We start from the raw sequence: 16,285 nt of genomic DNA, 5'->3' as shown, positions 1-16,285 counted from the left end.
TTTGGCTCACAATTACAGCTGTTCCTTTGTTTTGTTAGCATGTCAGAGCACTTTGAGGTCAGTGCATTGCTTCAGGCCCAGTGATGGAAAAAAATGCACTAATCAATAGCAAGCCACCAACTTCTAGCTGGAAGTTAACTCTGTTTTATGCAAAGTAGTGCATTCTCTGACTTTGGTATAGGGCATCGTTTATGTTAGGAACAAGCAGATCATGAGGCTGAAATTATGGAGAGGTTTTTTGTAATAAAGGAGTCCTGTTTGTATAAACTGCTTCTCTGTATACAACTGCAACCATTCTTCAGTTATATCCATTATGGATCTGGGCAGTCTGAGGTGTGTGATAAACAGAGTTAATGCTGCTGCTTATTGCTGTGTTTCAGTAACTTCAGGCATGTGAAGAAGCAAGAATGCTGCACAACCTGGCCGGCCTAATTAATGTAGAAAAGTACAGGATCTCTTCCATGTGTTTTAGAAACCAAATGCGTTCATTGCTGGTCTGTCCATGTTGCACGTTAACATCTGAAGGGAGGTGATCCATTTACTTTGTTGGAGTTCTGGGATGTTTATTTTCACACATGTAGCATCTGTGGCTGGGCAGAATGAATACTGATTTAGTTTAGGCAGCATGAACCTTGTTGCATGAAGTATATGATGCCTCTGGAGTGTCAGCAGCCACAAACTGTTTTCCAGGTATTTCTGTTTTGTGTTAGGGGTCTACAAGTTCTGAATAAGCTGCTGGTGTCTTTGTAAGCAGGCTGTGAATGTCAGTTTTGCACTGCTCTGTGCTATTTTAATGTTTATCCAGTAAACAGAGCTGGAACAAAAATTACACAAATTACTGGAACCTTGCTAAAATGACTTTGACTTTTAACCCAGAAATGCATATACAATGAAATGCTGGGAATACTTTGGACAACTAGATGATATTTTTGGATATACTGAAAACAAACCAACTTGTGGCTAATTACTGGGATTATGATGGGCTATGATTTGAACTTGTGATGAAGCCAGGGATGCAAACAGGAGCATGCTTGACAGAGTGCCAAGAAGACAGTACTTTATGAAACGGGAAACAGCCATGGCGTTCCACCAGCGTATTTCTGGCTTCCTTTGCTTGTTTGTTGAATGGCACTTATGAAGACAACTTCTGTTACCACACAGTAGCTATTTTAAATTCCTTTCACTCATGAAGGCCTCCTCATTGATGTTAACAGTTTCTGAGCTATCCAACAGATGTGTCTGGTTGTGGCAATGTCTTTAAGGAAACAACAGACCTGTTTTCTGAGAAGGTGAATTGGGGTGTGAGCTGATGTCTGCAGGGAAACCCTCAGAGTTTTGCTGGACTCCACAGAGTTGGTGATGAAAGGTTGGTGATGGGGTGACTGATGGAACTGTAAGTCTCCCTGCCCTGATCTTAGGCTTCTGTGTTCCTTTGGTGTATTATCACTCAACCCATTTGCTGTTGTAGTGTTATACTTCCACTAAGGCTAGAACCAGTCAAGGCAAAAACTTCCTGGCCTGGTTCCTACCAAAGGAGCTGAAAACCATTTCTGTTTCCTACTCTTGGACTGTGAGGATGCTGTAGAACTGTCTGGGCTGAGCTTTCTGTACAATGATACAAAGTACTCCCTCTCTCCTAGTGCTTCATACAACCTTGAAATCAGCTGCTGCTTCCGAAGAAAAGTGTGTGACAGACTTTGTCTGTTGATCAGCAGCTGGATTAAGAATGGATGGTGGCAGTACTGTGGTTAGTTAGGAAAAAAAAGTCATATCTCACCGTGTTGCCAGTGATGCTGAAGCACATGCTAGTATGGACTATGAACTGTTCATAATTGGAATGTGTTGTCTTCCAAGCCCATTGCAGACCATACAGAGCTTCAGAGCAGATTAGTGCTGTAGGATCCTTCACTGTGCAGTAGATGCTGGATGGACTACCCTGAGTGATGTCATTCCCTATGTGAAAGTGCTGGATTTAGACACCTTGTTGTGGTAAAGCAGTAAAATACAGCGTGTGCCAGTAAAGTGTGGTTAATGTATGTAGTTACTGCCAGAAGCTGGTTACTGTATAAATAGAGCCAGATTCAGCTATGTAAAGAAGCACTCAAGGCAGAGTTCCATTCAGACTGTAAGGTTTCTCTGCACCAGGAGGCTGATAAAGGTCTGAGGTTTAGTACATGCTGCAGAGCTTAGAGCCTTGTAATACATGTGGATGTGAATTGTAGCAGTACCTGCAAGTCAGTGTGTAGGGTGTGATGCAGAGATGACTCTGAATGTGGTTACTTAGTGTGTGGCTGTTAAATAATTAATAAATACACGACCAGGTCAGCCTTAGAAATCTCTTTTTTTTTCCCCTCTTGGGACACAGCTAGCTCCATTGACTTGGTCGTGTTCTGACCTTTCCAAGATTTGAGTCTTTCCTCATAGCAGTTCCTTGCCAGGTTGCTGCCTGTGCCTGGCCTCTTTGACAGACACCTCTTCCAGCCTGCGCTGCCTTTTATCTCCGCTGTTGTTAGCCATAACACTCAGCTGCAAAGTGCAGGAATCTTTTTTTGACTGTAGCTGTGTGGGGTTTCTGCCTCCCATCAGAAGACCCAGTAGGGCTGCCACACTTCTGGCAGCATGCAGGGTAGACAGGGCAGACTGATCTAGGTTACAGTGCCGCTGCTGTCCGCAGGTGAGAAATTTGAAGTCTCTGGCTGCAGAATTCAATGCCTTAGGCACTGTAGGTGAATTGAGGCAAATTACTAGCTGGGATAGAAAAACTGCATTGATAGGTTTAAGGGCATGAAGCTGCATGATAATCAGTGCTCTCATTCTCTCCCAAACAGTTCTTGCATATACAGCTTCTCTCTTTTCACATTCTCCTTTTCTCTTTTCCTGTCCTTTTCCCCTCTTAACTCTTCCAGTATCTTAAAATAGCCTCTTTAGGTTCAGAGCTCTGTAGAAGGACTAGTGTAGGTTTGATCTCTACAAGGTCTGCTGCTGGCTCTTCTGTTTTAGAGATTTTTGTGATTGCTCGGGGAAAAATACCATTTCCCATAGTAGTATATAAAAGTACATATGAATTGCATTTAATACATAAATATGAATAGTATTAGACTGTCAGAATTTATGAATCTCATAATTGGGTTTTTTAAATCTGCCTTTTTCTTTTTTTTTCCCTGCAGTACTTTACTTCAAACTGTTTTTACTTGAAGGGGTAGGGGTCTGTGTGCCTAGGTTCCCTCTTCTCTGAAGCAAGGGATGTTTGTGGATGCAAATTCTAATTTAAACTTGTCCTTTTAGTCAAGGAGTGCAGAGAGGTAGTCAAGAGTGCAGAGAGCTTGGAAATTTCCTTGCTCCTGTGCTGGTGGTCTGTATAACTTCTTTCCTTGCTGTGACTCTCAGTGCTCTTCCCCTCTTCCCATAGTGCTTGTGTTGGAGGGCTTGCTGCTGCTGTGACCATGTTGCTCCCTCTGTGCTAGAATGTCACTGCTTGTCCTTCTGTCTTGAAACACTTACTGTGTTTATTGCCTTCTGAAGTAGTTCAGTAGAAAAATGTTCAAGAATATTTGTCATATTAAGTCTTATTTTGGTGAAATATCTTACAGTTAAGACTTACAAGTATTAGCAGATAGATGGGAAGTTAAGACTTTCCTCCCTGAAATACTGGGTGCTGTGACCATTCATTTCATTTTTTTCCGGGTAGTTGCACATGCACATGAAAAGCTACCACCCCCTTGTGTATTTAACATGAGAGTTTCTTTAGAAGCAGATGTTTGTTGGTTAACATTTCTGGCAAGTTACCTTTCTTATCTTCAGTTATTGACTCCTGTTTTACTGGTCACTCAGACATTTCACCCACACCATTCTTCTGTGTAATCTTAACTTTGGCAAATACACCAAGATTTTTTTTCCCCCCAGTGAGATGTTTACCCAGACACTTACACGACAGGTGTGTATGTATAGATTTTCTACAGGATGCAGAACTGGCTACTTCATAGGAAATGAAGATTTCTAATGGTGTCAGGCGACCCGCAATGAAGATGATGTATGTAACATATGGACATAGCAGTTAACCAGCACACTGGAAAATTGGAAGAAGAATTCGTAGGCTTAACTTCTTAGTGGCTTTTCTTCTTGGTTGATAGAGTGCAGTACTGTCCTGAATCTTCAGAAAAGCAAGAAAGAAGGGTTCTGACACATGTGTTGCGTCTTAGTAAATTTCAGCTCTCTCAGAATGTTAAGAAAAAAAAAAAAAGAGGGAAAAAGATCACTTCAAGCTATTTTATCATAATGGGCTTAACCTTTGTCTTATTTTTAAATATTTACAGGTTTTTTTTTCAGCTGCAGAATTTGATCAGCACCTCAAAGGAACTCGCTGTTAATATAATGTAAAGCATACTAGAGCTGATGAAGTGGTGGTCTTATTTCACAATTCCAAACCCCCACCTGCTGCTAAAATCTATAGCTCTTTCCTTAATGCTGCAGTATCTGTCTACCCCAGCACCTGCCACATTTCACTTAAGTAATTGTTTGAAAATTAAAGGTTACCCACCCTCCTGTGAAAGTTGGTGGAGGCTCGTTCCAAAATCAGCAGCTTTTCCCCTTCCTGAAATAAATTTTGGGGTTATAAAACAGTCTCCAAAGTCATCACAAACCTGTGCTGGATTATGAGTGCATTGTCACTTACGGTGTGCCTGAGCTTTTGTTTGGCTAATATGGACAAAGGAGTCTGCTTCACATGATGTAAGAAGTGTTTGCCCTAAGAAGAACAGAGGTCCTCTTGAACCAATTAGGCAAAAATAACAGCTGGGCTACCCACTAATAAGGAAGGTGCTGCTAAACCTCTTTTCATTGTGAGAAGAAATAAATCTTTTAAGGCTTACTCCCTTGCATTTTTATAGAGAGCAATTCTTTGAAAAATTCAGCAATCCAGCTGGGTGATACGTGCAGGAAGACTGTGAAGAAGATAAAGAAACTTTTAAAAATAAAAAATGGTATTATAGCTGTTAGATTTGGCAATTATAAATGTTTCATTGAAGATTTCAGTATTTAGAGAAAGTTTTACTGTTTAAATTGTTAAGAACATGGAGTTTGGGGCTGGCACAACAGGCAGTCTCGCACAAGTTCCTTGTAGCTTGTTCTGCAAGAGGATATTCCTTCCTGGAACAAATCTCTTCTGATATCTTCTTTAAAGGAAGGCAGCCCACATATATTTTTAGTGAGTCTGAGAGAAAAGCAGGAAGAAGAGGTCACAGAGGATTGGGACAGGTAATACTAAGTTTATGGCCTTACTTTTTCTGTGAAAATCTCCCTGTCCTGGCCAAGCACCTACTTGGTATGGAGCACACCTGTGTTGCTCTGACAGATTAACTCTTGCTGAGGAAAACCTCTTACCACCTTAAGGGGGATGATTTGGAAGTGGTCAGGCACAAACAAAGGAAGGGATATCAAGAATTTCTGAGTGGGTGCTGCATGTCATGATTTACTGATTTTTTATTTTTATTTTTATTTTTAAAATATCTTAGTAGCAAGTGGCAACTAGAACTATCTTTATCATCCAGAGAGAAACAGAGCTTCACCATGACTTCATCCTGAATCCTTGGAGGAGAACAGTTACACACCAGTACAAGTTTGACAGCACTTCTCAGCATCTGAGATGTGTTATCTTTGTAATATCCCAGATTATTTGAGGAAAAAGGACAGGTTTTTGTCCATGGTCTTTACTGACCATTTTAAAAAATCTGTCTAGGTTTGTTGAATATGGCTCCCTTTCAATAGCTTTTTGTTGTTACTACCTAAACATAAATAATTTTCCTATAGGATAGAATTGCAGAAGACTTGATGTGTGAATAAGCAGTTTACTGAGCTGAACAGTTCAGCATTGAGTTAGCTGATCTCTCAAAGGTGTGTCCTCTTCTGAGGTACTGTGAAGTGTGAGTGAAGACTCTGAGTAGAAGACAAACAAAAATATTGCTTGTTTTCCAGATGCCACTGCTGTGTGTTGTGGAAGTGCTGCTTCTTTCTGTTTTTCATGCAAATCAGTGCACTGTGGGCAGACAATCAGACAAGTGACAGAAGAACTCAATGGCACAATTATTCTGATATTTGTGGTTTTCTTATATCCAACCCTCAAAATCATTTGAATGTTGTTAAGAATATTCATCTTTGTAAATATATTGTAGCTGAGCTGTCTTTCGAAAAGTAAATTAAAGAACAAATTCTAAATCATTGGCTGCTGTCCTAATGTCCTGGCTTACTGTTACTTTGGTCAGCGGGTGGCCTGGTCAGCCTTTCCAAAGCCAATTTTCATTTTAAGATATTTTTTTATTTCTTTTGAAACAGGCAAAGCCTTTGGAAAAAGAGGGAGCAGCCTGCTTATGCTTGTGCGTGTGGATGAAGGCTTATATGTGCAACAAAGTAGCTCTAGAGTTTTTATATTCTGTTTGCAGTAATAGTAAACAGAGCATCTAAAATAACCACTTGCACATTGCAACAAACACATCATCATTTGCTTAAAAAGAGTTATAATTACAGTTGACGAAGCATGGACACCATAAAAAATGCATTAGTTTGGCTTGACACATTAATTACCTGTTTTTGCAGATGTTTTTATATATTGTTGTGTGAACAGTTTACAAAATAATTACAGGAAAGTCATATGGAAAATAAACTAAGTGGGTGGTTTCTCGCCTTAATATTTTCATTCATGTGAATCTGTGTGAGGCACAGCTGCTCTGCAGCAAACGCAGAGGGAGAAAGAGAGACGGGGAATCTTGAGGGGTTTTTATTCTGAGGTCTCTATGATCAGCCTTGCTGCACTTTTATATCTTGCTTTAGCAGCGTAGTTTTTAAAAGTGTAAAATGACATTGCTGATTTAATCCCAGTGATCAGGAGGGGGGAGAAGCTTTGATCCTGATCAGATGCAACATAAATCTTCTAGTATCTAGGAAAATAAATGAAAAATCAATATTATTTTAAGCAGGATGATCTTTTATGAGCAGTTGTAAAGATTCATCAAAGGCTTTGACACAGTTTAAACATTTCCTGTTTGCTGCCATTTAAAGAAAAATGCCTTTCAAGTTTAAATTGTAATTAGAGAGATACCTCTTTAGATTATTATGGGCTAACCGCAGAATGGAAATAGGAACTCAATATGCTCACACAATATTTAAATCAAAAGTTCTTAACTAGGAATAAATGATTATTCCTAATTTATTATAAAATAAAATTGATGTCTTTGAAAATACACATTTTGCATAACTAAAACCAATATTTCATGGCAAAATGTAACATTGCATTTAAAAAAATCCATGAAGTCTGAATCACAGCTTTGACATCTGTCAGATATAAGGATTTGTTCTAGTACTCTCTTTTAGTGATTTATTTGGTTTTAAGTGAACAGTTCTATGACCTCGAATTTGGCATAAATGCCAAAGATTATTTTTAGCTTAATGGGGTCTTTATTGTTACTCTCGGTGTTTGAGGCTTTTTAAGTAGCATTTATTTGTTTGTTAAATTTATATCCTGTATTTATTTACAGATTTTTGTGAGATATTGGCTGTTTAAATGGGAATTTGTATTGCAATGTAGTTTTTTACATTTTCTTGGTTAAACTAATGCGCTAAAAATAAAAAGCCAAAATACTATTTCCATAAACCTAATTTTCAATCATCCACCTGTCAAAGTATTTGGAGACTGAACTGTTCACGATCTTATCCATGAATATGATGTGAAAACTTGAATAAATTTTATTTTGTGAATCCGCACCCTTTTTATGGCTGAAGATTTTAATGAGGGGAGCAGTTTACAAAGGTTTTTTAACAAATTATTCGGGAAGGAAAAGTAGAAGGAAAACTGAAATTAATGTCTTGTGAATGTAGGGAGAACAAAGAGAGCTCTAAGGGGACATCCTGGATGGTTTTTGTTAATTACTGTAAAATTACTGAAGCATTGGAAAAAAGCAAGAAACATCCAAACTAAATACGCATAACTAACAATTAAGCAGTAAACTTGACTTTTATGATAGCCTTAGCCACTAACCTAGCAGTTTTCTAGCAGCCAGCTTGAAGGAAATGCTGGCTGCAGAATTTATTGTTGCAGTGCAGATGTCTTGTTTTCCCTGGGTGGCTGCCACATGGTGTGTCTGAGGGAACGTGGGTGCTCACCAGTGCATTGGCACGAGGAAGTCTCGTGGTGCTTTAACACTATGTGCAGAGATGAAAGCAAGAGTTAGCGGTGTGTTAGGAAATTGCAACACACGCTTATAAAAAAAAAAAACAACAAAAAAACCAACTGTGTATCTACTGTCTTTTGATAATGCCAACTTCAACTTCAAAGAGTTGAGTGATGTTATTTTTTTTATCCTAGATGTGAGTAAGACTGGCAGTCTTATCAAGGGATCTTTTTACAAAGATTCCCCTACATTTTTAGAATGAGAGAAATTACTGAGATATTGATAAATATCCACAGTATTGTATGCTGAAAGTGCACTGAATTTCTGTCTGTCTCAAACCGAATGTAGACAAAGATTTTTGTAGAGCAGTCTTGTGTCTATATCCAAGGAGGGGACAAACACTTTTCCCTCCTGCTGTGAGGTGGATAGTAGAATTTACAAGAGATCACTTACAGAACTTGGAGTAGACCCAAAGTCTCTTCTGCTTACTTTTGATGGAGTCTGGGTGTGATGGTTGTGTGTTTGAGTAGTCTCTAGTCATGGTATGAAAGGAATGGGAGTCTCTGTTTTAAAACAATCCACCTTGACCCCTACCTTTAATTCTGCCCTTGAAAATCTCACTATGTCTTACACATTGCCATAATTGCCCCCTGAAAAGCTCCTGCAGCATTCACACGGTAACTTCTCTATCAGAAATTCCATAATAAGCTTGCCCTTTTTTTATGAGACTCGTTCTTGATAACCCACAGTAATCCTGTTTTTTTCCTTATCAGTTACAAAGTTTCTGGTTGAACTTCTTCAAGGTTACACTCGGGTTCCTTTCAAGGCCCAGTGATCTGTGTCTTATGAGTTTCAGTCCTCATTAATGTCTGTTATCTGCCGTTGGTTGGGACTTGTGTATTTGTGTGCTTTATTTATTGCCTCTCCTGTTCCTTGCCTTGTCTTTCATGCCGAGTAGCTGTTGGGCAGATATCCTTGCAGTTCCTTGCCCTGTTTGAGCATTGGTTTGAGAGGTGCTGGCTGGCACCTGGCAGGGCAGAGCCTGTCACAGTCAAGTCTTTGTTTCTGCAAGCCTTGGATGGCCTCACTTAGGGCTGGGGGAGACTGTCAGGGCCATATTAAGTCTTTGCTGTCATTCAGTCTTCTTCTGGGACAGTTGTCTCTGTCCTTTTTTCAGCATAGTAATCTCATTTCTCTGTTATCAACAGTTGTGTCTCACAGTCTCGTATCTTTGCTTGGCGGTTGACTGGTTGGGTGTTGCCGTCACAGGTTGAGTCTGTTACAACAGTACATATTCATATTGCTCAGGGGGCGAATGCCTAAACCAAACTGAAAACTTGAGAGTGAATTCAGAGCTTGTGTGGTGTCTTGTGGTTCTCACCGAGAGTTTGGGTAGATCAGAAGTAATACAGTGGCCGTTTAGCCATCTGGGAAGTGAAGTAGTTGGTGCAAGTGCTTATTGCTTTCTTTCCATGTTACCCCAAGACAAGAGGCTAGGAATGTCTAGCATTGAAAAGCTGTGAGCAGGAGTTCTTAGTGTCTCTCCTCAGTTGCCTTCTTGATTTTAATAGCATTTCTAGACTTCATCTATAACTAGGAGAATCGATACTGAAAACCTGAGGAAAAAATAAGTTTGTTGTTTTGTTGTAAACATTTCATTCTGCCTTTCCTAAATGATTTTGCATTTTGGTACAGGGTTTGGATCAGTGGTTTTTCTCAGTTTTTACTTATGTTACCATAGGAACATATACCAAATCACAGAAATGTTGGGATAGGCTTTTTATTTGCCTTAGTCTATAGCAAGGCTTAATTTGTTATTTTTGTAGAACTCTGAGGTCATAGCACTGGATTTTTAGAAGATGCATATCTTTTGGTTTGATTATGAATAACCCAAAGGAAATCAAAAAGGTAGAATCAAAGTAGTTGTGTGCTTTGATTACTTAGTATCTCTCTTTATAGAAAACATAACTTTTTTTTTCTCCATTGAGGTGAATCAAGTCCAACTCGTCGAGAAGCAGTGAAAAGGAAGACTGCAGAATACCTTATGCGTGCTGAAAAAATTTCCAGTCTCTACCATAAAACCGCTGAAGATGCATCTGTTTCTATGGTAGGCTTTAATTAATATTTTTCTGAATTAATTTTTTTCAGTATTTGGTATAATTAAGTAGCAAAGCATATTCAAGCTTAAGGTTGAAAAGCTGTCTAGAATTTCTCTTTTGGGAGCCCTGTAGAGTATTTTGATGTTGTGTTTCCGTTAAGTTGCCATTCTTTCTGATTCTTCATAATGTTATGAGGAGTACCTCGTTTGATACAGGACAGCTTTTCACATGCTTTCCTACTGCTTGTGATTGATAATGTAGACATTTTTCATCATGCTGAAGAAGCTAAAGGTAAAGCAAAAAAGCATACTAGAATGTAACATTTCATTTGACTTTTCCATAAGATTCTTGGTTTGTCCTGTAGGGAGTGAGAAACCTGTTGGTTTCTTTAGCCGAGCACATAGTGATGTATTACAAGTGAGTCAAGCGCAGGGTAGAGGGGATCAGATTAATTTTCCACAGAACAAGTTCTTAATAGAGCAAAGGTTCTCCCTGGTCCTTTCAAATGTCTCTCTTGGATATGTGGGATCAGCTCCTTCCTGATTTTTGAGAAGTTTCTGTGTTAATTTCCACTTTCTTGAACAGAATACCCTTTTCTGTGCTTGTACCAAAGACAAACAGAGCTTGTTCTAAGATACCCTCAATAAACATGTAACTTGCCCTTCCTTAAACAGTTCCTTTGGGATTTATCTGTTTCTACTTTAGACTTTTACTGCAGTCCTGTTAAACTGTGTTATTGTCAATGACTGTCCTATTGCAGTAAGTATAAAAGCTACGAACTTCCTGACTCTCTAATATCAAGGGATAACAAAAGGGATAGAAGATTATTGCTTCTTACTTTGCACAGATCTAAAAATGCTTTAAGGAGACAACTGCTGCAAAAATTGGAAGCCTTCTAAAAGCTTTCCATCTAATAAGTAACTTTAAAAAGCAAAGACAGTGATTTTTTAAGGGTAGATTTTTTTCATGTTGAGAGCCCACAAGTACAATTTTGAGGATGTTCCAAATGGGATATATTTTGTGAGGCTTGGAGTCTTGCTGTTGCTATGAACTGTACTTTGAACAATTTAATATTTTGGACAGATACGAGCTCCTACTAGGTATTCTTTCTTTGGGTCAAACACCCCTGAAAATGGGGAAGAAGCTATATTGAATTGAATCCTCAGTGTGTTTGGAAACTGAAGAACAAGAGAAAAAAAATCCACGAACAACCTATTTTTGCCTTTTTATAAGTTTAAAAACTAACTGTGGTTGGGAAGGAGGAAGAAATAGGTTGCTTTTTCTGTGTGAACTTGAGAGGTAAAGTATTTCCTCTTTTATGCTATACTGAATAAGACATGCCTTCTTTGCAGATCCGAGGAAAAGTAGATTTAATTGGGATAAGACAAAGAAAAAAAAAGGCGGACAGAATAAAAAAACATTTTCCTTCTGTTTCCTTCCAGCTCAGAATTGACAAATTATGGCAAATCTTGTTTTGTACAAAGTGTTGCGCATGGCTGATTCTCCTGTTTACAAAAAAAAAGGCCATGCAGCCATGATATAGCCTTTTTTTTTTTCCTAAATTAGTACATGTATTTTAATGTCCTTTATTTGCTGCTCTTCATAATGCATAAATTTTACTTTTATCTTAGAACTTTGGAATTTGCTGATATCGAGGGTGGATGGTGCTTATGATGGTTGTAGTGACGAACAGCTTGTCTATTGTTCATAGCTGAAAGTTACCTGGGAGAAGGACTTAACTCCCAAAATTATTGTGAGGGTAATGGTAGGGACAACAAGGAATTGGCATGCTCTGTGCTTTTGCTTAATGTACTAAGAAAAATGAGGAATGTCACTGTTCTTGTATGTTGGCTGCTAAGCAGACCTGAATTCTTGCACCTTAATTACTGCTTATTATTTTTGCAGCCCAAGATAGTTTATATTGGAGTTTGCATGAATTATCCCACCCCATATGGGCCGCGATAACTGCACTGAAAGAATATATACATCTATATACAGTGTGATTCTTGGGAGATACCAGTAGCAACTTGCAGATACTTTGTGTCCTTCTCCTCAAGATATTAAGTGCATGATGGGCAGGGTTAGTGCAGTACCTGGGCCCCTGTTAGGGCTGGCAGAGTGCAGGTTTGTTATGGAAAGCATGGTTCAGTGCAGGGAATGTCATGGACAGTGGTGGTGCTGAGACCATTTGCACCTTGGAGGAACAGGTCTGGCTACTAAGTGGGTGTGAGCATTTAAGGCAAAGTGTTCTTTCTTGTTCATGGCCTGGGCAGGACAGGTTTGTCATCTCTGTCTGCTGTAGGTGGCTTTGTGTTTCCTATTGTACCCTTAAAAGGAGCAGTCATGGGCAGCAGCATCAGAACTAGACTGATCTGTCCTTCTTCCACATGGAATTTTACTTCCTTCTCCTCCACCAGACCAGAGAACTGTCCAGCAAGGGAAGGGGTAAGCTCAGAAGTGCAGGTTCAGATATTGTCCTGCACTTCTCAGCCTCTTGGGGTGCCAGCCATGTGCTGAGCCACCTGCAGCAGTCTCAAAAGACACTGCCCACTAAATGTGCTCCAAGCTGCCCCTGTGCCATCTGAACACCTCATGAAGGTAACAGTAGAGGCTGGCTTTTCTCTGGGGGCCCTGGGCAGGAGGAAGTGAGCCATTCTTTCATGGCTGGAGATGCTAGGCCCTCACTTCCTCCAAGACCAGATTTCCCTGAAGAGGCAGAAGTCTGGTATTTGAGAGCTGAGAAGCAAAATTGTCTTTGATGTCATGGAAACCAAATGAAGAACAACTACTTTGTTACTTTTCAGCAGGGTAACTCTCAAGGATAGCATCCTTAGCAACCGCCCTGCTGCTTTCAAGTGCAGGCGTTGAAGAGAGGAACACAAGAAGGTGATGGTTGGAGAATCCTTGGCATTGTTAAAGAAAGGTTTTGGGGAGAGGGCTTAAAAAAAAATAGGGAACTGACACAACTGTGACCTTGGGCTGAGAACTCATCTGAGTGTCTTGTAAACATTGAAGAAAACCTTGCTGTGACCCATAAGAGTAGGAGATGTGGAGACAGCTTCTGGAGCTTTTAAGCAGGCATGTGGACCTTCTGGAAAAACAAACTGCAGCAAATGCTGTCCTTTTCTTCTTCCTTTGGTCTAGCACAGCAGCCTTGAGGACTGTCTCTTGGACAAGTGCTGCAGAGCGCTGTGGAAGAGCAGCACTGGGTCATTTTGGAGACTCTCAAGCTGCATTTTCTCCTCTGTAGCATCTCTGGGGAGCCACCTCCAAGCCTGAGTGGGAGCTGCAGCAACAGCCTCTGAATCACATTGGACTGACCATCAGAAGGCTGGAGTCTTGCATAGCTGTCAGCTGCAAAGCCCAGCACAGCTGCTTGTACAGGCTGTGAGGCTGTTTTAACTTCGGTAGTTTTTATAAAGCACTTTTTTCCCTCTTTGAAATTAGTTCTGATTCTACTTACTGCACCTAACTTCGTATATTCAGAGTTGTTTCTTTTTGCACCGTTATGAAAGCGGTTGTCTTTTAAAATGTCAATTATTTTTGATTTTCAAAGCAATTTAGTAACAAGAGGTACATGCAAGCCTGATGCCCAAACACAAGGAGCAGTCTTTGTGGTTTCCATAAGATATCTTCCTAAAATTCTCATTAAATGTGCATAAAAATTACATGAAGTATAAATAAAATGCACTGCTGTAGTTCTGTGAGATATAAATTTAACATAAAATAAGAGATTCAGTCTCAACTTCTAGGATCACATCCAAGGTGTGTCCCAGCTTCAGGAAAGGTGCATTCCCCAGGTGGGGCTCACTGAGGGCCTTCTGAAGCACACTGTAGTTCTGTCTGGTTCAGATGCAGGCAGAAATCCAACCTGGTTTTCTCCTGGCGCAGAGAGAGGAAGGAGGCAGGATGTTTGCCAGACCAGGAGAGCTGTAAGCACTGGCACACCCATGAGGCACAAACCAGTGTAGCTGCATCAAAACAAGGCATCTCCTTGCTGCAAGTGAAGCTCTGTCTATGCTGCAGGTAGACAGTTACTGAAATCATCAGATTCAGACCTCTGAGTGGCAAGGGGAAATGGCATTTTGATGTGCACATCTGCACTGGTGTTCATGAAAATTCTCTTTTCTTATCCTGAGGATCTGTGGTGACTGATGTCAAAGGTGGCAACATTAGCAGTAGTTATATTAGCAGAGCTTTCTGGGTGAAAGAATGAAGAGGGGAAAGTAAAGATCAAATATTTAATTAGAGGGAAATCCAGGGAAAATAGCAGTTGTGCTGGGTAAGCTTTGAGAGACCAGTGTGAGGGGCATCACTGCTTGAGCACGTGGACTGCTTTGAGCAGCCAAGAAAGGGCCAGGACTCCAGCATTCCTCATGTTTCACTGCATCCCAGGAAGTAAAGGGGTGCAAGGAACCCCCACAACAGAAGCTGGGGTGCCCCCAGCCTGAGATGTACACATGGTGTGGTTTTTGGGGTTTCCCTGTGCGAGGCCAGGAGCTGGATCCTTGTGGGTCCCTTCTAATTCAGGATATTCTGTGATTTCCCATCAAATGGTATTTGTGTCACTGGGCTAGGGATAGTGCTCTTGCCTTGAATGAGGTTAATATGAAATGCCCTTTCTCTTACCTGACTGGTGGAGTACTCCTATGTCTCCCTCTGCTCTTCTACGTGCTGGCAGTGTTGCCAAAGCTGAGGCAAGGGCTATTGCCATATTCCTTGTGTAGCTTGCAAAACCAGAGCTTTCCAAAGGCAAGCAGAGGCCACAGGCTGCTGGGTCTTCACAGAAGCATCACAATCAGCATCAGCCTTTTCTAATTGAAATTTACCCGTGGTAAAAGGTGATGTGGGAAAGGAACTAGTGGTGCCTATCCTGACTCTGGATAAATCCAGCTGTTGTAGTCTGGAAATAGAGAGGGCTTGACCACAACAGAGAAGATCCTGGGATACCTGAACAGCATGCTGAGCATTTGGACAGGCTGCTGAAGGCATTCTGCAGGCAGAGGTAGCCTGACACTTTGTTCAGAATATTTGCCTCATTTCTAAAGGCAAATGAAGCTTTTGATTTTTTTTTTTTTTTGTTATCCTCCTTCCTGTATTTTTTTTTGTTCCTCTGTTTTTTGATGAGAGCGAGGGTTTTTAGTTATTTTTCTTATTGTTGCCTAGATGCTGAGCTTGGATTTTTAATCTATTCAGAGGAGCAGGCTGTTTCATAGAGTGCTTAATTGCTGTAGTTTTGGGAATTGTTCTGGGAATTTAGAGTTTGCTTCCAGCCTGCTTCACAACAGAATGTGATGCCTCCCCATCATTGGGCTCTTCTATTAGACTTTGAAACTGTGAAACCAAAGTACTGTAAAGAGCAAAACTGATAAAAATGGAGAGCCTGCTGGGAGCTGTGGATGTGATTGTAAATCCCTTTAAGGTAAGAAGTGACTGTAGAGCACACGTATAAAAACCAGTGTGTATCCATAGTATTACCAACTGTGCCGCCACTGGTCACATTTTAGAGAGGGACCTGAAATATATATACTGAGTTTTTTTGGCTCTTTGGACAGGATGGGTGCAGAAATCTGATTGTATAGCATTATTAGACAACTATTAACTTCTGTAGAGATGTATGAACTGAATTCATGGTTGAAATGTTATTCATAAGAGAACATTTTAAAAGCGTTATTATTGAGGAATGATTATAAAATGTAATAGCAAGCAGATAGAAGTGAAAATCTTTTCTAGTAGTCTAGAGGATTAGGAAATGTTCTCTTCCTTTAAATGTATTCCTTAGAACGCTTTTGAAATCTTGTCATGAATAAACTGTGTTAGCACAACTCTTTGTTTCAAAGGAAGTATTCCATTATTGCAGCAAAATTGCAATACTTTCAACAGCTTGCTGGAATGTGGAACAGAAATTAGGTTTGGAGAAAAAAGTTCATGTAGAGTTTCCCTTTTTTTTAGATTCTTCTTCCTGTTAAAGCCTTTAGTTTTAGGTTGTAGAATCTGGGCTGTTTTCTCTTAACTGCTGTTGGTATT

General features: G+C 40.1%; 1 protein-coding gene across 4 annotated transcripts in view; it reads left to right on the top strand.

Annotated features, from left to right (window-relative positions):
• The window catches only part of RPS6KC1 (ribosomal protein S6 kinase C1), an 86,200-nt gene that overhangs the window by 27,816 nt on the left and 42,099 nt on the right, over positions 1-16,285 (top strand). For all 4 annotated transcript variants that reach the window (XM_066178291.1, XM_066178289.1, XM_066178292.1 and 1 more), the window contains one exon: positions 10,148-10,266. In XM_066178291.1, the coding sequence (XP_066034388.1) occupies positions 10,148-10,266 (119 nt within the window). The remainder of the gene's footprint in view (positions 1-10,147; positions 10,267-16,285) is intronic.

This window comes from Chamaea fasciata, unplaced genomic scaffold (assembly GCF_029207755.1).
Source record: "Chamaea fasciata isolate MVZ Bird 193981 ecotype frontalis unplaced genomic scaffold, bChaFas1.0.hap1 SCAF_3, whole genome shotgun sequence".
Lineage (NCBI taxonomy): Eukaryota > Metazoa > Chordata > Aves > Passeriformes > Sylviidae > Chamaea > Chamaea fasciata.
Note: the sequence above shows the minus strand (reverse complement) of the source record. Positions and strands in the feature narration are given on the sequence as shown.